The sequence below is a fragment of the Lithobates pipiens genome, unplaced genomic scaffold (genome assembly GCF_037356315.1).
Source record: "Lithobates pipiens isolate NorthernLeopardFrog02 unplaced genomic scaffold, aLitPip1_a1.2 Scaffold_25, whole genome shotgun sequence".
NCBI classification, from domain to species: Eukaryota; Metazoa; Chordata; class Amphibia; order Anura; family Ranidae; genus Lithobates; species Lithobates pipiens.
The window spans coordinates 97,826,564-97,850,373 of record NW_027507787.1 but is presented as its reverse complement, the minus strand read 5'-3'; the positions used below and the strand labels follow the sequence as shown (position 1 = coordinate 97,850,373).

Here is a 23,810-nt window from a genome sequence, read left to right as displayed (position 1 = left end):
TTGCATGAAAACCTTTTTGGACTTTGCATATTTGCCCCCTTTTAGGTTGTTAAATAAACAGTTTGAAGGAGTTTAATCATTTCTATTTAAAGTACTTAAAAAAAAAAAAAAAAAAAAAAACACTGCTGATCCTGCCAAGAATCTTGTTAGCTAATAACAATATATTTCAGTATTGTTCCCAGCATTCTCTGAGGACTACAGAACCTCACCTTATGAAGAGAAGAGCTACTGCAATCCTGTTCTAGGGTGACAATACTGCTCCTCTATGCAGCACAGTTAGTAAATGTTGCCACCATAGAAAGTATTACTGGCAGGATCACCAGGTGAAAACATGAATTTTTTTTCAATGTTTTTTTTTTTTTTTTAAGAAGGTAAACAATACAGTTATACATTAAAAACAGTGTACCTTCAATACACTGCAAGGTCTAGATCGAGGTGAAAACATTTTTGTTGCTATACTTGGTGCTTTAACATCACATTTCCTTCTCCTTTTTAGGCAAAGAGACTGTTTGATACTCTACATGAACCATTCCTCAATACAAAGAAGTAGGTCCATCCAAGTCTGACAATCACGGGTCTGATTTTCTTCAACGTGTTGCAAAAATCTGTGACTAATGAAAGATTATTTTTCATCGTTCTAGATGAGGGATGTGCCTGTGTACAACCACTCAGGAATAGGTTCTCCTAAAAGTAAAAATCAAAACTTTTTTTCACTCACAGAAATGAGCTGCTAGTAGTTTACACCTATTGGCTCATTACAGCTCCCTTGTAGTTAACAAGTTTATGCTTGCAGACTCCTAAAAGCCCCCTTTGGTGAGTACTTCCGAAGAGTTTAAGTGTTTGTTTATTTTTTTCCTGGAGAACCACTTTAAACAAGTACTGGTCACCCTGAGCCACCAATTTTCACCAAGCTTACAGATTCCAACCCCAATCACATTTGGATCACAACTGACAGTTGAACTGTATTTGCAACTGTGTGCAGAAGAGAATATTTTTAATTGAACACTTTTTAAGTGGAAGGTCATCCTAGAATTAACCATCTATATCAGCCATTCTCAACAGAGGAACACCTGAAATAACTTTCTGGTCTCGGGGAACCCCTGCTAAAATATGCTGTATCTACTCATAATATAATAGTGTGATGGTCAGTGGGAAGAATTCTCCCTTACAGATAGCTAAAAAAAAAAGATAAGTTCCCCCTGACACAATTTATCTGAGGGAGAAATTGCTCAAGGAACCCCTAGTAACCTCTGGAGGAGCCCTGGGGTTTCATTAAACCCTGATCCTTATAACACATGTACCTTTTAATAAATGCCTAGCACCATTTGTCCAGCAATCGGCACTGGCATCTGCTGGCTTTTACCAGCAAAATCATACAACCTATTCTCCTGCACAGCCCCTCTTATGCTGTCTCCATCTTTTGACAACATCAGGGGCCAGAGAAAGTGTTTTGCAATCACAACATGTAGATAGCATGAGGGCTAAGCAGCACCATGAGTTTCATGGTTTTGCTGGTAAAGCGATGAGATGAAAAATTGACAAAACCCCTCCGACTTTTAGCTTGTGTCTATATCTGCCTCACAACTGGCCTCTTTTGAAAACCGGCATTTGATCAGCATGTTCTGGCAGGGAAGGGATTGGTCCCCCTGTCAGAACACCAAGGCACAGCTGCCTTTGCCGCACTAACAATGCTTGTGTTAGTAAAGCAATTTTTTTTTTTGTTTTTTCCATTCAGCCTGCTGCGTTGAATGGAAAAAAATGACAGTGTATACCCACCTCGAACCCACTGCGCTATATCTGACATACAGCACGGCTCTTCAGTTCTGGGGCGCATCCCTGGATGTCCTCCAGAGAACACTCTTTCCTTTGGGGCACGCATCTGGAAGTGTCTGTGATCACAAATCGGGGTAAACCATGTGATCTACTGCATTCAATCCTAGCTGGTTACATGTAAACAGTCTTGCAGGTTATTGGCTTTCCTTTCCTCACACAAAGACAGCGTGTGCGGAAAGGAGAGCAGAGCTGACAGGACAGTGAGTACAGCATTTGCACTGAATTATCAGTGTCTCATGAGTGCAGCCTCCTCAGCGCATATCAGTAAAGAAAAATTAACTATTTTCAAAATTTTATAAAAAATTAAAGACCAAGTGGTGATTAAGTACCACTAAAAGAAGGCTCCATCTGTCTCAAGAGATACAACTTTAATTTAGGTAGAGTGCTGCATTAATGAGCAATTCTCATTCAAAATGTGACCGCACTGAAATATGAAAATTGACCTGGGCAGGAAGAGGGTGAAAGTGCCCGGTACTGAGGTGGTTAATGTCTGGCAGCTTCCAATGCCTATTGAGGACAACCAGAGTGCAGACAGAAGTCAAATGGGTGCTATTCATTTATCAAGTGGCAGCTTATGGTTTTCCAAGAACCCACATCTCTTGCCATGTGTCTTCCTGCACCAACCTTGATGAATTCCCCTGCCAGATCTCATTCTTCAGCTTTTAAAACATCGAACACAAGAATTCTTTTTTGTAACAACTGTTTATTGTATGTTGGTATAAATGGCATATGATTCCTGTAATAAACATTCTTATTGTTGAATAATATTGGAGTTCTAATCACTAGTAGATCGGAATGTACAATAAGTAACATACACAAGTCTGGTAGACACTACAATTTATGCAGTATGTGCATTTGTTTCTTCCTCTACATAATACATATAAATACATTGTACGAGTCTATACAGAATATCACAGGTGTCGGCTGGAGGTTTCAGGCTGAAACACATTCCTATGCCTAAAAAGTCAGTTAAGGTTATTGCTTAAAGGAAAGGGTTCATTCTTAATTAAAACCATTCCTTCTTTGTAAAAGCATTCATTTGGTTCCTTTGGAAATAGAGAGTAGGCAAATAAGCAGGTCCCTTTTAATAGCAGGAATCACTAGTATTTTATCCTGACCTCCCCCACTCACCTTTTACAACTATTGGCCGATGCAGCTTGCCAAAAACCCAGTGCCTCCAAATATTAGGGAACACATTACACTATACTTTTCTCCCAAAGGGCCATAGAAGGTGCCAGAGCAGCCAATCACCAAATCAAAAGGCTGTCTTGTGTTCCTTTGGATAGGTTTCAAGTTTGCACGTTCACTAACTTGTGCAGGAAATTTCAGGGGCAGCAGCAATTCAGTGCAGAGGAGGCATATGTAGACTTCATTGATCTTTCTATCGAGAAAACCTCTTTGCCCAGTCAGGGTTAAAGGAAATCTGAACTTCAAGAATCGGTAAGCCCAACCTTTCATATTCCTGACATGTCTGCTGGACCATGTACTTGTATTAAAAAGTTAATTTTGTATTGCTTCCTTTGTGTGAAATCCCTGGTGATCCTACCATTCCGTCTTCTTTCCTATTAAAAACTGACTACACTAGGCATGAGAACACGTCATGGTTACTTACATAGTTAGTAAGGTTGAAAAAAGACACCAGTCCATCCACTTCAACCTGTGCAAGTGTCTACAATTGTCCCTATCCCTGTACAGTGCACGCTCACATCAGTCCCTTCAGGGAACTCCAGGCAGGTAGTGTCCTGGTCTGGTTGGGATTTGAACCAGCGACTCTATTTACTGCTCTTATGCAGCTGAGAACAGAGGGAATGTGATCACTTATTTAAAAATAAAAGGGAGGGGGGGGGGGGGGGGGGTTTTAATATTATACACAAATGTTTTGCCTTTCAGTTCTATTTTAAACAGAATGGGTTGTTTTATAAGATGAGCATTTACAATCACTTTAAAAAAAGAGATAAGGTGGTGTCCATTGCTATCCTTCCAAATAACATTTCCTGGCCATCTCTGGCTTCAATATTGAGTCAGAACTTCCGATCTGTAAACTTGTCGGGTCAGTGCCTTAAAAACAACTGAAGCATGACAGCCAGTCAATGATCAGTTTCAGATAGAGAGAGCAGCCTTTGTATATTTTTTTTTAAGTACAGGTTTTCTTTGAAGTGGCCCTGTTGCCTTATAAAGAGATTTTACGTTGATCTCTGGCAGGCATGGTAGACAGTGTTCTTGTACAGGTCGGCAGGATCTAGTGAGGGATACATTATCCGACACACCAGGTAGTATCAGATAGCAATGTCACCTGAAGATTAGCAGGACAACACACTACCTGCACTTTAAAGCCCAACGCCAACCAATTTATTTTGGGTGGTTTTGGATAATAGTAAACATTGTGCGCTTTAAAGTACCACTAAACTTACTCTATAAAAACTTCCTGCCCCCTAGACCAGGGGTGCCCAACCAGTGGCCACATGTGGCCCGCGGAGCCCTCTGATGTGGCCCTCAACCTCCTGCTTTAAGATGGCAGATTGGCAAGCCCAGATCACGGGTTGCCGACCAGCCTTCCCAGAGCAGCAGTTTTGTGAATGAAGCCACTGGTAGTGGAAGCAAGTGGCTACGGAGCAGAGCCACATAAGCCAAAGCTTCCTGTATAGCGCCCGCTCCTGTCACAGGTGGAGTGATACCAAATGCACTCCACCTGGGACAGCAACAGCCAGCGATACCAGAATGGAAGACAGTTATTAAAGGTAAGTTTACTACCAAATTCACAGTAGATATGGATATATCTGTTTTGAAGTGGTTACTGGACTGCTTTCAAACTGATCCACAGGTGCAGTGCCCCTGCGGGTTACCTGCATCGAGCCATACACTTCTGTTATTACCTGCGGGTTTGTTGCGCCTTCAGAAAGTGCACCACACCTGCAGAATTTAATAGAAGTTTATGGAAAAGTGCAGCTAACCTGCAGAAAATCCACAGGTTCACTGCGCTGCACCCATGCTTTGGGCAAATAGCAGTGCATCAGTGTGAAAGCAGCCTTAGGCCCCTTTCACATGATTGGTCAGACTCAATCGGACTTACTATTCACTTGTACGGAGCAGCAGATGTAAACGGACTTGGGTCTGTTTACACCCGCCTACCAAAAAAAAAGAAGGGGGATCTGCCCCTTCCGTCTGGACGAATCAGATTGGATCAGAGGGCCCATAGAGTAGAGTGGGCTCCGCTCATTGTGGCCTGCGACCAGTTACCAATTCACTTAATTGGCCCTCACTCCTCAAAAGGTTGGGCACCCCTGCCCTAGACTGTCCTCATTCTAACCGCTCTGTGGCAGCATCACATGGTGGTTTAGATCCTGGATGCAGAAATCTTACTGGGCGTTTCCAGTGCAGTAACTTCTATTTGCCCTGAAAGTTGCCATACTGCAAAGGAGAAGATTTTTGCATCAAGGATGTAAACACGGTGGAAGGCTGATAATGCTAAGAAGCGGTAAGTGTACCATGGTGGAAGTGGTTCTAGGTTAGCTTAGAAGATCAGGAAGGGATTTTATAGCAAATGTGTAATTTTCCCCTCAAATATAGTGCATCATCTGCTCCAAAATCCTGGATCATATATACTGGCCCTCACGTTAGTATTGCATCTACTAAAACTGGAGCACACAGAATGAATTGCACCCTTGCATAGTAACCAATCAGCTTCTAGGTTTTAGTCTGACTTCACACAATGCAGGTTTGAAATTGTGTGAGTTGAGCTGAACTCGCACGGTTTCAAACCAGCATTTCAGTCCGACTTCAGGGGTGATTTGAGAGACATCTGTGTGGGTTTTGGGAATCGGTGTGGTGTCGCACCATTTCAGATGGTGCCGTTGCCAGCAATAGGTGGCGATTTACCATGTCAAAGAGCCCCATGAGAATGTGGGATTATTGTCCAAGCTTAATTTAAGAAGCCGATTACCTACTATACACAGCTGCACCAGATTCTGTGTGCGCCAGTATTATTAAATCTCCCCCATAATCAAAAGGTGAACATAGCCTTTAACTGAAGACTTACCTGCTTACCAAATCTGTTTGTGATGTATAAACCATTAGACCACACCTTTGCTCTGCCTTTTTCATAGGTATTGCATAGCTTGTCTCTGCCACTAATATATGTGCACACCTGACAGTTACACAATGGAGCAAAATGTCAGATTTGAATATCTGCAGCAATACAAAAAGGGAATGAGGTTTGCGACATACCGAATGACAAAAGTTATGGGCATTTTCAAAGAACAAAGACTACTTAAAGCGGTTCTCCACCCTAAAGTGGAAGTTCTGCTATGCTAATCTGATCCCCCACCCCCCCCTCCGGTGCCACAATCGGCACCTTTCAGGGGGGAGGGGCGTGCAGTTACCTGGATAATCCAGGTATCTGCACCCACTTCCGGGACAGACCGCCGCAGATGCCCCGCCCCCCCCGTTGTGTTCTGGGAAACACATAGTTCCCAGGACACAGCGGGGACCAGAAGAGACACGCAGCGCGACTCACGCATGCACAGTAGAGAACCGGGCAGTGAAGCCGCAACACTTCACTTCCCGATTCCCTGACAGAGGATGGCGGCGGGGGCAGCAGAGAGACGAGCGATCGCTCGTCATCTGCCGCCGACATCGCTGGACCCTGGGACAGGCAAGTGTCCATTTATTAAAAATCAGCAGCTGCAATATTAGTAGCTGCTGGCTTTTAATATTTTTTAGGTGCAGAACCGCTTTAATGGCCCGGAACTCTGGCTGGCAGAACCAGGGTCTTCCTTCAGATAACAGAGCTAAACTAACTATAAATCAGTTGCCCGAGGTTACACTACCTTTAAAGAGGAACTATAGTGTAATGTAAATGATCAATATGTCTTATAAGATTGAAAACTAGATAAGGTTTTTATAACTAATATGTACATAGTGGTAGCCACATGGACTGATTACATATGCAGGTTATGCTTCCTGACTAGTAGTACCTTACCTTAACACAGGCTTGTTTAACATGCAACAAACCTAAAATGTCTTCACATCTGTACATTGGGGCAAGTTACAACTCTCATGCATTGTGTTAGTAAGTTGGGGCGTTGCTAAAAATCAAAAACACCACACGAGTGCAGTAATGCACCACAACCCACCAGCGTGAACCAGCCGATGCTCCCTCAATGCAAGTCTACCAGTCAGATTTGATTAAAGTGTTATTAAACCCTCAAACAAATTTTATCTGTAGCACCATGACTTGTTTATTTGAAATATTGTTGTACCCTTTGTCTTTGCAGCAAAAGCTTAAAATAACATGTATACCACATTTACTTACACCTACTGTGTGGCTACACCACTATGCAAGGCCTCCCAGGAGCCCCATCATAACCACGCTGTTACTCCTAGCTAGGACTACAAAAGTCTGGGAGGAAGGACCTGCTGCAGCTCTATGAGAGCAGGGCTGGGTGCAAGGAATCTTGGACATGTAGTCCGGACATAGGAGGTCACTTGTGAACACTGCACAATCCCTAATCTGGAAATTCAGAGAAGTACCGCAAGGAAAGAATAGGTTGTACATATTTTAGGCAGGCACATCTGGGGTAAAATACTGCTTAATAACCTGCCAATTGTTAATACGAGCATGCTAAAGGGGAAAATACTTTATACAATGAGGGTTTAATACTACTTTAATTGAAAAGGTTTTACTATGTGGATGAGATACATGCAGTAATTCAAATATGAGACAGCATTAAAAGGTGTTAAAGCCCAGCTGAATTTTAGCAAAATATATTCTAGGTGCATGAAAAGTCTTACCGTTTGTTTCCTATAGAAAGTGGAAAAGCTTTCCAATCAGCAAGAAACATGAATTTTGCTTCTTAGAGAGTTCTAGTTCTGACTCAAAAATCAGCCAAATGCAGCGCACCAGTATGAACCCAGACTAAATCATAGGCCCATGGAGGATCCTGTTTATAGGTATTACATGCATCTCATCCCATTAGTGTCAACTGGGATGCAGCGGCTGCTCCCAATTTGACTGTCTGCGTTCAGGGCCTTGCACCCGCACAAATGCCCATGTCTGTGCAGCTGCTGCATCCCAACTGAAAACAACAAGACTGCATGCATAGATAAACATGGTACTTCATAGTTGTATGCTTTAGTGCACCCTGTGTGAATGAGGCCTTTAGGCCTCTTTCACACCGACGTCCCGTTCAGGCCCGCCTGTCAGTTTTTCAGGCGGACCTGAACGGGTGCTCCATAGAGCTCTATGGAGCGTCGGATGTCAGCGGTGACATGTCCGCTGACATCCGACCCGCTCCGATCCGAAAAAGTGTAACGGAGGAAAAAGCTATTTTTCCATCCGTCTGCGGATCGGATCGGATGACGACGGGCACTGCGGTCCGTCGTCATCCGATCTCCCATAGGGGAGAGCGGCGCTGTGACAGGTCCGTCCCTGCGCAGTGTGCAGAGACAGACCTGTCATCTCCCTGCTCAGCGGGGATCGGCGGAGTGATCCCCGCTGAGCAAACGGACATCCACGGGGCGGATCAGAACTGATCCGCCCCGTGTGAAAGGACCCTTAAACTGATAATTCAATTGAGCTTTAAATCACATCAAATATTAAAATGTAAATATTACAGCAATCATTCAAAACATGTGCTCACTATAGTTTTCCCTTCAAACTGCCTTAAGGTATTAAAATGGTTAAAATCAGATTGCAAACTGTATTACTGTGAAATAGACATCAAATTAAATGCCCAAAACCACCATTACCTAGCAAAGGAGTGTCCTTTAATAACCAGGATAATGCTGATGTCCCTATTGCTCCTTATCTCTTTAGCATTCAAATATTAAAATTATTTTTTTTCTGTGAATGCTGTAAAAATTGTAAACAGAAATAGGCTGCTGATCCAATACTTCCAGATCAAAATGTATATTCAAAGCTATTTTTTTTTTTTTTAACTAAAAGTAGGAAATAATTAGACATGTTTTTGTTTTCCATGCTGTCTGAGTTGCTGGTGTGATTTCTTTATACTTCCCAGTCTAAAGACATAACAGGTCATTTGGAAAGGAAGCAGGAAATAAACAGGGACCCCATCACTTCTTGTCCCAGTGACAACGTTTTGTCTTGTCGACGATCTACCCAGTGGGGACAAACAGCAAAAAAAAAAAAAAAAAACTGACAATTCCACACAAATTTTTTAAAAGTCTGGGTTTGTGATACTCCTGAAGACTCTGCTTTGAGCTCACTTGCTACATGCTTATTTCTCATAAAGGAAGTATTAAAACTAGCAGTTTCAGGGGATCAGCAATGGTGGCAAAATTTCTCTCAGTACAAGTAACCTTTAAAGCAATTAAAAAATAAAATAAAAAATAAAATGTGTTATTGCCCTGAATTCATGAACAAAGATATAATATTCTAAATAAAAACACTACAACATTCCACAACAGGTGACGCAAATAACAGATATAGCCCTAAATTCAACACCGCAGAGTCCCAATACTTCACGCAGCAAAAAAAAGAAAACTGCTTCTCTGTTTTGGTTGGAATTTAGGCATCCTTTCCCATATCAAGGTTTACGGCTGTCTGTAATGCCAAGGCAGACCTGAATTCTTCAGTTAGTTCTTCAGCTACTACTGTTAAAAGGTATTCATATATTCTTACAAAGCAGCCCCTAGGGGGCCTCAGAAATGCCCCTCCATATGACCTCTAGACGATCTGCCATAAGAATATATATGTGAAAAGCCAATCCCAGCAGTAGGCAAAAATCATCCTTCTGGGGTCTCAGACAGCAGTAAACGCAAAGCACAGCATCTAGCCATACTCTACTTTACCAAAACATGGAGAGATGTATGCATATATTCATTGCAGACTAATGTGCTGCTTAAAAACAAAATCATAAAAATAATATGGAGCCACTGAACATCAGGAACAATCCCAGATGGAATTAATGTTACCAGAGTTTGAGGTCAGAACACTGGTGCCCAAATATCCACCTGCTGGCATAGTTCTGGGTGAACACTGCTTGTAGCTATGCTGAATCCTTCATGCCACGCGGTAAGCCTTCATTAGTGAATATTCTCGCCGACTGGCCAGAGAGGCCCAGAGGAAGAGAGCTCCAGCCATAACCTGAAGAGGGGAGGAGACGCATGCCAAGCAAAAGGACCAGCCGTAATCCCCGCGTACACCTGGGGGAGGAGGCAGGCTCTTCTGCAACATATACACCCCACTGGCAAAACACAGGACTGCTCCCAGTGTGCACACACCTGAAAAGAAGCAGCAGGGACACATTAGTACACATCGAACAATGCTAATCCAATACCAGTCACAACTGGACCTATGCAAGAATATGAAGAGTCATAACTGTTCAAGCTTATTCGTGACATATTTATAATTCCCCCCTTATTTAGCTTTGGAGCTGGGAGGTTCCTGATATCTGATGATTGTCACCCTGTCACTTGCCCAAGCTCCAGGCTCCTAAATGCGTAAAACAATATCAAACAATAGTGCATCCAACGTAAGTAAAGGGGAAGGTTTGATCCTAAAAGCTATGTTTACCTTTAGGAAAAAAAAAAAAAAAAAAAAAAAAAAAAACTGTATAAGAATGTAAAAAAGGAAAAAATAGCAGCCACTTGGTACATCCTCTGAAGAGGTCTCGTTAATGACGTAATGCATCTATGTAATTATACTATGCATCCGGGAGTGGCCTACTAGTGATGACATCACGCACACCGGATCACTTACCAGCGGTAGTGTTTGAATCCGACAGCTTGCTATTCTTTTGTTATACAAAACTATTGCCCTTTATGTTTTGTATGAAGGTAATTGTAGCCATCCTTTAAAATAAATCCTATTATATCATGATGGGCTTCACTATGGGACTATTTTTTTATCATTGTGAGTCTCCCTGAATCTATGATTCATATGAGGGTTACCCTCCTGGACAAACTGGCGAATTGCCTGTTTGATCATTATAATTTATGGTCCTGGACATCTGATAAGCTGAGGGTGCTGCTGGTGACGAATCAATTTACTTTCACTCTGCACGGATCATTCCTTCATTGGATTGTTTTGCACTTATGGACTGTTTTTGATTTTTTGTGTTGCATTATTAAGATTGAGATTAAGATTGAGTTCCAATTTGCACATGGGCACTTTTTATGAAAAACTGAAAAAAAGCTTATACTTTGCCAAAAAGAATTGTGAATTTTTTTTCCTGTAGGAGGCTACAAAACATTGCATCTGAGATCAATGGATCATGCATGCAATGTGAGGCTCCTACAAGCTCTTCCTCCAACATTCTGCATGTACCTCTATATAGGGGCTGCCAGCTACAAAGCTGGAGGAAGTGTGTATGGACTAGGAGTGCACTTAATAAGCGCAGTTGTAATCCCCTGAAAGCTACAAGCCGTCTGCCACAACGGCAGATGGAACTTGTAGTTTTTTCCATTCATAGATCCCTTTGTGTGTGCACAAAGCTTTGCCGATTTTAAAATGTTCAGCAGCTACAGGGGAGAGGGGGGCTGTAAAATTTACTAAAAAGGTGAACTTAACCTTTTAATATTACATAGGTAAACCTGTACAACTGTAACAATTTAAAAATAAATATTCTTGCATAAACCCACTCATCAATGGTTACAGTTAAAAATGCACCTTTAGGGCCATATATTGTAATAAAGGACAGGATTTACCTGATTTGTGCGATTTGAAAGTGTTGTTTATTTTTAAGGGTGACCTTTAAAACTAAGGGCAAAGTGTTGGGTTTTTTAAAATTTTGTATAAGGGTATAACTGCTGTCAAATAGTGTCACCATTGGAACGTGTCCTCTCTATTACTCTTCTGCTGACAACCCAAAAATTAGGATTTTCTTTTACTTTCACAGATAATGGTAAACAGGACAAATAGAGAGGGTGAATATTGCTAAAGAGGGCACAGACAGCAACATGACAGGTCTTTTAGTCCCTCTCCACTCTACCAAATCTAAAAAAAAAAAAAAAAAAAGTTTTGCCTTTAGTTATACTTTAAGGCTTGCTCAATTTTAAGGAGTCACCCTGTCTGGATGATATTATGGCAGCACTAGGAGATTCAGAGATGAAGCTCAAGGCTGGATGTGCACAATTTGAAAAAAAAAGGAGCCGCAGAAATTAAATCTGTAATGAAAGCTGATAAGGAATGTGACATTATCTTGGTAATGGCATCCCTGTTATTTCTTCTCCTTTTCCCAACAGCTACTCAAATATGCGTTTAGCTGGTCATCCACGTAAGAATCTGATTGCACAATCTCATTTAGATCTACCCATACTTATGTCGTATGAGAAACTACCTGAGAAAATGTAATAGGGTGTTTTAGGCAGGCCCTTACTCTATATACACTGGCGGTAAATCTAAAGTAGACTGTATAGATTGCAACATATATGGCTAGCTTTAGTTTGGCTTTTAAAACGAAACCACCTGCCACTATTTAAAAAAGGGGCAGAGTCTCAGAAGAGTGAGTGGAGCCCAAAGCCCAACTCCAGGCATTTCTTGAAGGTTCCCTGGGAGGCGTTAAAAAAAACAAACAAACACACACACACACACAACAGCTCTGGCTACAATGTGCACCCTCCCCATCAATGCCGTCACCTACACACACACACACACACACACACACATACATATATATATATATATATATATATATATATATATATATATTTTTTTTTTTTTTTTTTTTTTTTTTTTTTTAATACAGCTGGGAAAGAAGGGCCTTCAACAACCTTCCAAAATACACTAGAACTTGCTGTATTGTACAAAGAAATGATCACCTTCCTTCCCACTACATTTATAGCACATCGTTTTAAAAAAAGAAACTCAGAAATTAACTGACATATTTAAAAGATTGAAGAAAACCATTTATGACTTGCCTGCGAGGAGGTGTAAGGCTCCCGTCCCCAGAGCTGGATATAGACTGCGACACACGCATCCAGCTAAGCCAATAATGGCACCAAAAAATATGAGCCCCAGAGAGACCAACGGCAGCAAAAACTGGCACCGCCAAAGATCTGAAACAATGACAATTTATTAGCTCAAACACAAGGCAGCCCAGTAAGTTGCTCAGCATATGACCATGTTACCTCATAACCAAGGAGACCCAAAAGATCGATTTCAAATAAGCCTGGCTTGACAAGAGCAGGAGTTACTATAGATGAACCTCACATAATAGTTTTCTGTCTATTTGTAGCTTCAATACATTCAGAGTCACTGAACTTGAAACAAGATCATGAAGGGTGACTCTTGAAAGTTAAGAGGCAACACTTGCAGGCCTTAAGGACTCTTCCTGCCTCTATGTGACAATACTGGAGCCTAGTGATTGGTCACCCAGGCCCCCAATGCAGCACTATGGAAGGAAGGGGAGAGAATCACATTCTCCTCCATACCTGGACAGGTATTTCTCTCGATTCCGGTGGACAAAAGGATCAACAGAAACATCAAGGTAGAGAATACAGGTATAGAGGTGCAATAAACTGCCCTGCCCTCCTATAAATACTGTAATAAAATATGTAATATTTCAGAAACATTGCAAGGCCATGCTATTCCAGCTTTAAACCGGTTTGTCTCAGTGCCCAGATTCAGCATTTGTCACCTACTAATTTTGTGAAGTTTAAATCACAAGGGAAGCTTTCAAAAGCTAAAACTACCCATTAAGCATTCCCTATTTTATGAGTCAAGATATATTATTACAAGGTATAGTCATCTAAACTCTAACAATAAACTTCTGTTGTTCAATCCCTTTTGATCTGTTATGCCATGTACACGCGACCGGACTTTCCACCAGAAAAGGTCAGACGGAATCATTTCATCGGATGTTCCGACTGTTTTCAAAAATTCTGATGGACCTAGTTCTAAATCTTTCTGAAGGAATCAATTCCCATCAGGAAATCGTTAGTCTGTATGCTATTCCAACGGACCAAAAACTACACAAGGGCAGCTATTGGCTACTGACTATTGAACTTCCTTTTTCTAGTCCCGTTGTATGTGTTGCATGTCACCGCGTTCTAAACTAATGGACTTTGGTGTGATCATGCAAGTCCGTTTCAGTGGAACTCCGTCGGAAACCGGTCATGTGTATGCAGCATTAAATATACCATAGAAAGTGTTCATTTTTATCATTGTGATAAGTTCAAAAAATGTATTGCTCAAGTCTTGTTCCCCCCTTAGATTTCTATGGATATTACTTTTACAAAATTTATATGTACTTTCACATTTATGAAAGCTTTAAGGAAGAAAGAATAAATTTAAAAAAAAATTCATGCATTCATCACAAAATCTTTTGAGCTGTTCATTTGGCCTGTGCTGACCGATATCGGTTGCATTGTTCTATAAGACTACAGAACCACAGCCCTCCATGTCATGTCACCATCCCTCAGGCCGTGGACTGCTACTGGTTCTGTTAGGAACCTGGCCGCACAGCAGGAGGCTTGATTTGTATTGAAAACAGAGAGCTGCCAGGTCACTTTACCACTCTGGCAGCTGTCTGTTCCTGGCTGCAGGAGGGGGCAGCGTGTTTTTTTTTAATACATTTTGTTTGAAGTGTAGAAAATGCTGCTGTACATTGCCATGCGATTGGCACGGTGTGCTGTGATAAAACGCAGCACGTGTTGCACTGTGAATGCAAACTGACAGATTTTTTACAATGCAGTATGAATTACTCCTGCAGCTGCTTGGTAGGCTATACAACCCCCACCAGTTTATGGAAAAATTGTTTGATGAAGCCAGTCCCTGGTGCCAAAAAATAAAAAATAAATTAAACAAATCGCTATGCCAGTTTTATGTTTTAATCTTTGATTATTTATGTTTTAATTGATCTTTGATCAATGGGTAGAGCCAGTGTCCGATTTTTACATACAACACAAAAGTTCAATATTCCTACTTACATGTCCGGATCAGATCAACCTTAGAGTTGTGGTTTCCAGGTTCGGTGTATTTCTCTAAAAACTGGTCAGAGAAGGACAGCGATACACACCGGAAATCAGGCAGAACCTCTGTTGGTTAATAAATAGAAGACATCACAATCAGAGGGGAGGAAATAGTGGTTAAAATGCAACTGTTATTCAAAGGTAATAATGTAGCAAAGGAAGGTGGAAGGTCGGGTACACATCCTATACAGTAGATCCAAGGACAAAGATTAACATGGTTAAGTGATAAAATAAAAATCATATTCCTCACTGGCCAATAGAAATGTGTGGGAGGTGGGAAAGTTCCATCCCTACTAGAACGTACTAGACTAGAGCTTTACCCATTCAGGCCATGCCAGCATTCGTAGGAAATAAAATCTTCGGCAGACATGTGCATCTCTAGGTGCTACACGTTATACTTTAATCCCTGTACAAGTCTGCACCATTCTTATCTGCAAATCCCCAAGACTAAGGAGGTTAAAGCAGGACTAAAGTCAGTATACTTACCTCGCTAATGGTCCGAAGTCCGGGATTGCTCACTCACCAGCATCTTCTCCCTGGGTATCGGTCCTTTGGGCATCTTTATTGGCCGGTGTAGAATAATAAAACTCCTGTGCATGTACAGTCATCCCAGCACACAGACCGCAATATAAGATGAGCATCAATTTATTCAAAATTAACGACAGTGTGAATCAGAAACAAGAGGAAGCAATATTTAAATGTCGTGATTCCTTTTCTTCTACTGTTATGGATTTTTACCCATAACAACTTGATAAAAGAAATGAAAAAAAAAATTAATGCTTTTTAGCAAGAAACATACATTGCACATTAACAATTATGCTACCAAAATTAGCGTGTGCTGTAACTTGCCTCCAACATTGTTTCTTCTTGCTGGAGCCTAACATTTTGCTGAAGCCAAAAGCCCCTGAGCAGCAGTAAATCTTTAGGCTGTCAGCAGATGTGCCTCTACAAATTCAGCACAGTGCCTAAAAATAGAGCTACTGAGCATGTGCAGAGCAGAGGGGGGAAACATTACTGTATTTTAAACAGTATAGACCAGGGATCTCCGACCCTTTGCTTGCTTTTATCCAGCCCTTGGGGCACCATTTCATCCACTGATACCACAAATGGGGCATAATTCCCCCACTGACACCAATGAAGAGAGCACGATTCCTCCCAATGAGACCAACAATGGGACCAAATGAAATGAGGCACAATTCCTCCCACTTACACCAATAATGGGGTGCAATTTCTCTCAATGAAACAAACAAATGGGTCATTATTTTTTTCCCCACTGACATCAGGACCTTTTCTACTCCCACTGTTATCCTGATCATTGCTTCAAATCTATGCATTTTAGTGTGGGATGTATAAAAAAAAAAAATAAGCTTGCTGCATATTTGGATGTCATTTCCAGCACATGGTTCTTCCATAGGGATTAATGGTACTGCAGAACATCACAAATGCACCATAACTCAAGAAAAAGGGCTGTGATTTGAGTGAGGCCTGAGGTACATTTACAGTGATTGCAAACCTTCATTTCTTTCTCTTTTTAAATAATAAACATGTTATATTTACCTGCTCTGTGCAATAATTTTGCACAGAACAGCCCCGATTCTCCTTTTCTGGTGTCCTACACCAACGCTTCTGCTTTTTGGGAAGTGCCCCATTCCTATGTGGGCTTGATCCTCAGCCGCACTGCCTGTGTCTATAGACACAGAGATTGCAGCTGGGCCCCGTCCTTGCTTCCTCATCATAGGATTTCATTGACATCATAGGATTTCATTAACAATGACTCCCACTGCTATCAACCTGCCCTATGAGGGAGGAAAGAGCAAACAGAGTTGCTGCTCCCGGGCACAGCGCTGGATCGAGATCGGCCTCAGGTAATATAAGGGAGGAGGGGGGGGGGGGGAGGCTGAGAATGCAACAGGGTAAAAAAACTTGAGCCCTTAGAACCACTGCAAATTAAGCAATGACAGCCACCAGACTGCTATCCTCCTATTTAAAAGGGAAAGTATCATATTTTCCATGTTTTAGATACATGTGTAAAAAGAGATCGTCTTGATGTAAATAATCGTATCAAACTTTTTACAAATATTTCAAACATTTGACTCCTCTGCATAGATTGCAATCCGTGCTGGGCAGACATATTTTCTTCATTACAAACTCAGCCTCTACTTCCTGCCTTGCAATGCTATACATATGATGTGCTTTACTTTTCCTACAACAGCAGTCTATTCGTTAGCTAAAAGTTTATTCTGTTTGGCCAATATCTTTTCTCTCCAGTTGGTCAGCAGGGGGGATGAGGCAGAGTTAAATGAAAGTGTTCGTAAATCTTAAAATGAAAATAAAATCATGGATCTGTCTCTTTAATGTATTGCTATCCGTTTAATGCTAACATATCAATTCTGCTAGCAGTTCTTGATTACCTGGTTGATCCTGCCGGTTCCTGTCATCTTGTTAACAAACTAGCATGGAAGTCGGACCAGTTTACATCCTCTGTCTTGCATTTAGATACGAGCAAGCTATATGCTTGTACAGCGTGCTTGTATCTTCTGTGGTCAGGTTAAAGCCACGTCCCCCGAGCATACCTCTTCCAATGATTGTCAGGGACATCACTGGACTTTGCTGGGTAAAGGCAGAAGTGGCACAATTCTGCCCAGGCTGATTGCCTTTCATTGCTTTGGAAATGCCGATACCCAGTGGCATTACATCATTTCTTGCAATGAAATCTCTCCCGGCTCTGTAACCTTTACACCTTTGAATTACAGATCTATGAAGAGCGGTCACATGATCTGCATATCAATGGCATAATAAATATATATATATATATATATATATATATATATATATATATATATATATATATATATATTTTTTTTTTAAATGTAAGCCAATATTTTTATAATGTATGATAGCATCTCTTCAAAAATGTTTTACTGAGTAATTAACCACTAATCTCTCTCCTCCTGTAAGCACATGTGCGTGTCATCAGTAGTTCTCAACCTGAAGAGTGCCGTGACCCCTTGATAAAATTTCCCAAGTTGTGGGGACCCCTAACAGTAAAATTATTTTCATAGCGTGGGTTGTCAGCACCCAAGGCAAGACAAGTAATTTGCACCCCTAACCCACGGACTTTTAGCGCTCTCTGAGTCCTTTCCATTAATACAATATTAAAACCCCTTATGGTACATTTTAGGATGTACCACTCACTCTCTTTGATCTCCCTTCTTCCCTTTTCTCTCTCTCTATTCTAATTTCTTGTCCCCCCCCCCCCCACCCTTTTTCTAGCCGTCTTTTGTGTTTTTTTCTTTTATTCTTTCTCTCCCTTTTTCTTTATTCCTCAGCCTCTTTTCTGGTCGACTCCACGTATTCTCTACTTTTATTACTTTTCTTAATCCCCGATTTGGGGGGGGGGGGGGGGACTTTTAACGGCAACTATAATCACAGGTAGTGTTACTCACTTTGTCCCTGATTTTGTGGTGTCTCCTAGCAGTGACACCAATGCCAAAATCAGGAGATGGGGTCTCCTCCAGCCCCTCCCACTTCACATTCCTCACCAGTCAGCTGGCCTCTAGTCTCTGCCCCGCAGCCATGCCGTGAACTGAATGGGCGGATGCGAAGAGGCTGAGTGGGCGGCCACGGGCTCCAGGAACAGCCCTGCTGACCCCTGGCAAATCATCATTTGACCCTCAGGGGGGTCCCGACCCCAAGGTTGAGAACCACTGGTGTAGTGTGACCTGATTAGCACCTTCTCCCTTTCCCAGTCTGAGTGTTGCTGTACACAGGATGCCAATAGGCTGATAAGTAGGCCAAGAATATTTTTGAAGGAATAGACAACTGCATTAATGGTCAAGGGGAGGAGGGGGTGGTGAATCATTAAAAAAAGCATTCTTTGGGGGGCGCATGCGCGAGGCTCGGCATGACAGACGTTCTCCGTTAGAGCTCCGCACTTCCCACCGCGATACCAAGCCCTAATCTGCTCGCTTTGGCCGCGCATTTTCTGCATTCTAACGGAAACCGACTGGGAATATGTCCACGCTCCTCTCGGCATGGTTTTAACAGGCCACCGAGGGAAGAACAGATCTAAACCCATTAAAGAAGCCCTGGAGGGCGCCTCTTCTAAGATGGCAGCGACGGCCCTGGCGGCGTCTCAGCAGCCTAGCAGTCCGCAGTTCCATGAAAGCAGTGCGGAAGACAACTATGCTGACCCGGGACCCACACTGTCCTCGGATGTGCCATCATGTCGCAAACTGATTTCCTTGCTCACATGGAAGCTATGCTGAAAAAGGCATTAAAAACAACGTCAGACCAGATCACAAATAGACTGACACAAGAAATACGTGACCTGGGCCAGCGTACTGCTGACCTGGAAACCAGGGCAGACGACACTGAACTTACCCTTCAGGAGATAGCCCAAGAACAGACAGCCCTTTGTGAGGAGAACGCCGCTTTACTCTCCCGTTTGGAGGACACGCAAAACCGCTCCCGCAGGTCCAACCTGCGTCTCCGTGGAATGAGAATGCGTGGATGACCTCCAATCTTTCACAACGCCCCTTTTCCAGGAACTGTCCCCCCCCAATCCCTATCGAGAGGCTTGAATTCGATCGAATTCACAGGGCACTCACACGCCGCCAGGCCGATGGTCCGCCGCGTGATATAATCATTAAGCTGCACTTCTTTCGCACGAAAGAACAATTATTATCCGCAGCCCGCAACAAAGACATGCTCCATTTCCAAGGCCACGCATACCAGCTTTTCACAGACCTAGCACCCTTGACTATTGCGAAACGTCGTGCTATGAAACCCCAGTTGCAAGTCCTGATACACCACCAGATTAAATATGCCTGGCGGTTTCCCTTTGCACTTCATTTTTCATATCAAGGACAACAGCATACCTGCTCTTCGCCTGAAGCATTACAGCACCTCCTGGAATGCCTACACCTCACCCTGCCTTCTCATCCTGAACAAGCTGATACAGCACTGCCTCGAACTTCGGCCCGCACCGCGGCCCGCACCGCAGCCCACCCCTACGTGGCCACCCCAAAGAGGAACCAGCGAGACCTGCCGGGCCAGTCCTCGATCCGGCGGGGAACACCTAGTCGGCCTTCGGGACTGGGCTTTGCTAGCCCCAAGGTATTCGTGCCCCGCTGATTTCTCCACACCCTGGTTAAACCAAGGAACCGTTCTACACACAAATTACAACCCATCAAGATGCATGTTTCCTGTGGACATGTCCTTTTGATGGCTTCTACGGGTCTTGAATGACATGCAATACCCTGGTAGATCACCAGGGAGCTGTTTACCCGTTAACCTTTTGAGCCTTGTTTTCCGTTCCCCTTTTTTTTTTTTCTTCTCTTTTTTTTTTTTTCTCTTTTTAGATCACCGTGTCACCCTGTTATATTTGTAGTTGCCATTCTCGGGAGTACTTTACTCACCGTGAGCGGCCTCTTTAATTGATGCAATGTTTGTACTATTAACTAACCACCGATAATGCAGCGGTAGACTCTAGATCTGCATAATCGTGACACTAGCTTAATGACTCCTAGAGACTCGTGTAAATGTTGTATTCCTGGTACTTGTCCCCTTTCTACCCTGTAATCCCACCTCCCCTGTCTCCTCTACCTTCCCTACCCTTACTCTTCTCCCCTCTTCCCTTCCCCCATGCCTTATTCCTTGATCTCCCCCCCCCCCCCCCCCCCCGCTGCTTCTTCCTCTCCCCCTACCTCAACCCAGACTCACGCTAACACCCTCTTTACCCCCCCAAATTCATTTTCCTTTCCCTCCCAGCCCACACCTCCTCCCTACCCTCTACCCCCCCCCCCCCCCCACCTCCTCCTTTTCCCAGATGCTCCTATTGTCTACTGTCGCAGATGAGCGTTAGTGCTCCTTAGTTAATTCTCCTTGTTTTCTTAATACATGTTGGTTGACAAATCAATTTATGCTAAAGCTGGTATATTATTACAGTTAATTTTGTTTGTTTTACTTGGTTCACGGCAGGGAACTGACACTGCTCCCCCCACTACTGATGCACTTGCCGGCTAGCCGGCAAACGGGCGGCTGCATTCTCAGATTGTTTTTTTTTTGTCCTTCTATTTGTCCCATTCTGCCACTACTCCCTTCTCCAATCCAACCTTTTCTCTCCTCTCTATCTTTCCTATCCCTTCTTACTACCGTGGTCGGTTGGCTCGTGCGGCCCCTGCGCCAATAGTTTTGCTCTTTCCCTCCCAATTGCCATGGCCCCCTTAAATATCCTGTCCTTAAATGTTAAAGGCCTTAATATTCCCCAAAAATGAGTCAAGGCGTTCCGTACCTTTACCTCCTTGCAAGCCAGCGTTGTAGCATTGCAAGAAACCCATTTCACCACCCGCTCCACTCCAAAAAATGTTAGCGCCAAGTATCCCCAGGTCTATACGGCCTCCTCATCCTCCAAGCAAAGAGGTGTCCTCTTAGCCTTTCACCGTTCCCTACTGTTCACTCCGACATTCGAAGTCAGTGGCCCAGAGGGTCTGTATTTACTTGTCACAGGCCTACTTCAGGATGTTGCGTGACATTTGTCTCCTACTATGCCCCTAACTCGAACCCTAATCCGTTCTTTTCTCATCTATTGCAGGTAGTTAGGACACACTGTAAAAGGCACCCTGTTTATGTGCGGAGACTCCAACCTAGTGGTCCATCCGCACCTAGATAAAACCCCTTACTCCTCTGAGCACTTCTCCCCCTCGGTACAATTCCGCACCCAACTCCAAAAAGCATCTTTAATTGTGGAGAGAATGTAATCCCCTCAAGAAAAATTACACCTTTTACTCTAATCCACATAAGTATTTTTCCAGAATCAATCATATCCTCATCCCTGTAGCCTCTTCACCGATACTCCTTCACTCTCATATCCATCCAATTACATGGTCAGACCACTGCGCAGTGATTACCACCATATCGTCGGTAATTCGACAGTCCACTGACAGGATGTGGTGCATGAATGAAACCCTTTTGACTAATCAATCTTACTGCCTTGATATTTAAACGGCCCTTAAAGACTATATATCCCACAATAACACTCCAGACATCTCCCCTACCCTCCTCTGGGAAGCGCATAAACCAGTCATTAGGGGCACATGTATCTCTGTCTCCTCTCATCTCAGTAAAGATAAAAAGAATAAGCAGCGTCAACTAGAGGCAGTCTTCCAACACCACTTCTTGTCGTTCCAGTCCAACCCCAATGAGGCGCATAAGATGGCTTTGGAAAAAAACAAACTGGAATTGGACTTTTTGCTAGCCGAGGCTGCGGAAAAAGCGCTGCGCAGGTCGGCACACACTGCGTACATTAAGGCCAACAAACCTGACACCTTTTTAGCTATGCGTCTCCGGCACCCTGACAAAATCTACAAGCCCATTAGGCTCCGTTTAGCGAAAGACGGCCTCACGAGCAACCCCATAAAAATCCTCTCTGAATTTGGCACTAAATTGGCTAAATTATATGAAGCTCACACCACCTTCTCCCAAGCGGACTCCCTTTTTCATTCCTTACCGATACCCCAAATGTCAAACACCTACTGCGACACAATTGACTCCGCAATCACTACCGAGGAGGTTCTCATTACCATCAAAACCTTAAAGCCAAATAAGAGACCTGGCCCAGACGGGTTACCGGCGCTATATTACAAAATATTTTTGGGTACGCTGGCCCCCCTCCTTACTAAGACATTTAATTCCTTACTTCATCAACACACCTTTGGTAGAGACACTTTGACGCCTATTATTTCAATGATTCCCAAGCCAAATACTGACGACACGATATGGTCCAATTACAGACCAATTTCACTATTAAACGTAGATATCAAGATTCTGGCCAAGATCTTAGCACTTCGTCTTAACCCGCTGATCGGGGAGCTTATGCATAAAGACCAAGCGGGTTTTATTCCACAGAGGCAAGCCAGTGACAACATCAGACGGGTCGTCCTCCTGCAACGTATAGCGAGGTCCCAGAAAATCCCTATGAATCTACTTTCTTTAGATATACACAAGGCGTTCGACACAGTATCCTGGCCCAATCGCCATTATATCTTACAACGTTGGGGCTTTGGCCCCCACTTTCTCCAATGGATAGATGCACTGTACGCCCAACCCCATGCCTATGTTAGGTACTCCAGTTTCTGCTTGGAATACTTCCCTATTCAAAGAGGTACGAGACAGGACTGCCCCCTTTCTCCCTTACTGTTCGCTTTGGCCATTGAACCCTTGGCAGCCATGATAAGAGCAGACCCTAATATCCGCGGACTGGAAATAGCCTCGACAACCCACAAGCTTTGCTTGTTCGCGGACGACGCCCTGTTGTCACTGCGCCTCACACTACTCTCCCCAACCTATTCCAGTTGTTGGATAAGTTTGCCAAGATCACCGGGTCATAAGTTAACCGAGCCAAATCTAAGGCCCTCAACGTGTCTTTGTCAACAAGCGAGCTCCATAGGTTGCGGGCTAACTTCCCATTTATATGGTCCATGGCGACTATGCCCTACCTAGGAATCAACCTGGCGGGCGATCCGGCACACCTGTTTCAGATAAACTACCTCCCTCTCCTATGGCGATAATCTCTTTTGGCGTTATGGCAACCGTTGTGTGTCTCTTGGTTGGGCCGACTCGCGGCAGTCAAAATGTCCATGCTACCCAAATTGCTGTATTTATACTGAGTTCTCCCGGTGCCAGTCCCTCCCTACTTTCACCGTATTATACACAGAGTAAGGCCCACCAGTACATCTGGGGCACTACTAGACCCAGAATTGCTAAGTCTACTATGTATTATCACTAGACGCATGGCGGCCTTGGAATGCCAAACTTTCGCTACTACTATTATGCTGCCCAACTAGCCCAAGCTGCATTATACCATGCAAGCTCTGAAATCCAATTGTGGGTCAGTCTTGAAGCTATAGACGCCCATCCCACTACGGTCTCCAACCTCCTGTGGCTGTCCCCCAAGATAAGGGGCGCAGTCACAAATCCCATCACACAACACACTCTTAAAGTCTGGGACTTGATCCATAAACCTTTTAAGCTTAAATCCTCGCACA

At 43.3% G+C, this 23,810-nt stretch overlaps 2 protein-coding genes across 6 annotated transcripts in view; one reads left to right on the top strand and one right to left on the bottom strand.

Moving 5' to 3' along the window:
* The window catches only part of ERCC1 (ERCC excision repair 1, endonuclease non-catalytic subunit), a 37,347-nt gene extending 34,749 nt beyond the window's left edge, over window positions 1-2,598 (top strand). The window contains exons 11-12 of one of the 2 annotated variants that reach the window (XM_077454753.1): window positions 497-546; window positions 642-2,598. In XM_077454753.1, coding sequence (XP_077310879.1) covers window positions 497-546; window positions 642-645 — 54 coding nt within the window. In that variant the 3' untranslated portion in view covers window positions 646-2,598. Of the gene's footprint in view, window positions 1-496 lie in introns of both variants that reach the window. The other variant, XM_077454754.1, reaches the window with a different exon arrangement.
* CLDND1 (claudin domain containing 1) overlaps window positions 2,517-23,810 on the bottom strand; it is a 123,885-nt gene continuing 102,591 nt past the window's right edge. For all 4 annotated transcript variants that reach the window (XM_077454758.1, XM_077454756.1, XM_077454759.1 and 1 more), the window contains exons 3-6: window positions 14,722-14,829; window positions 12,712-12,849; window positions 8,385-10,074; window positions 2,517-7,988 (exon numbers count right to left, since the gene is read on the bottom strand). In XM_077454758.1, coding sequence (XP_077310884.1) covers window positions 9,854-10,074; window positions 12,712-12,849; window positions 14,722-14,829 — 467 coding nt within the window. In that variant the 3' untranslated portion in view covers window positions 2,517-7,988; window positions 8,385-9,853. The remainder of the gene's footprint in view (window positions 7,989-8,384; window positions 10,075-12,711; window positions 12,850-14,721; window positions 14,830-23,810) is intronic.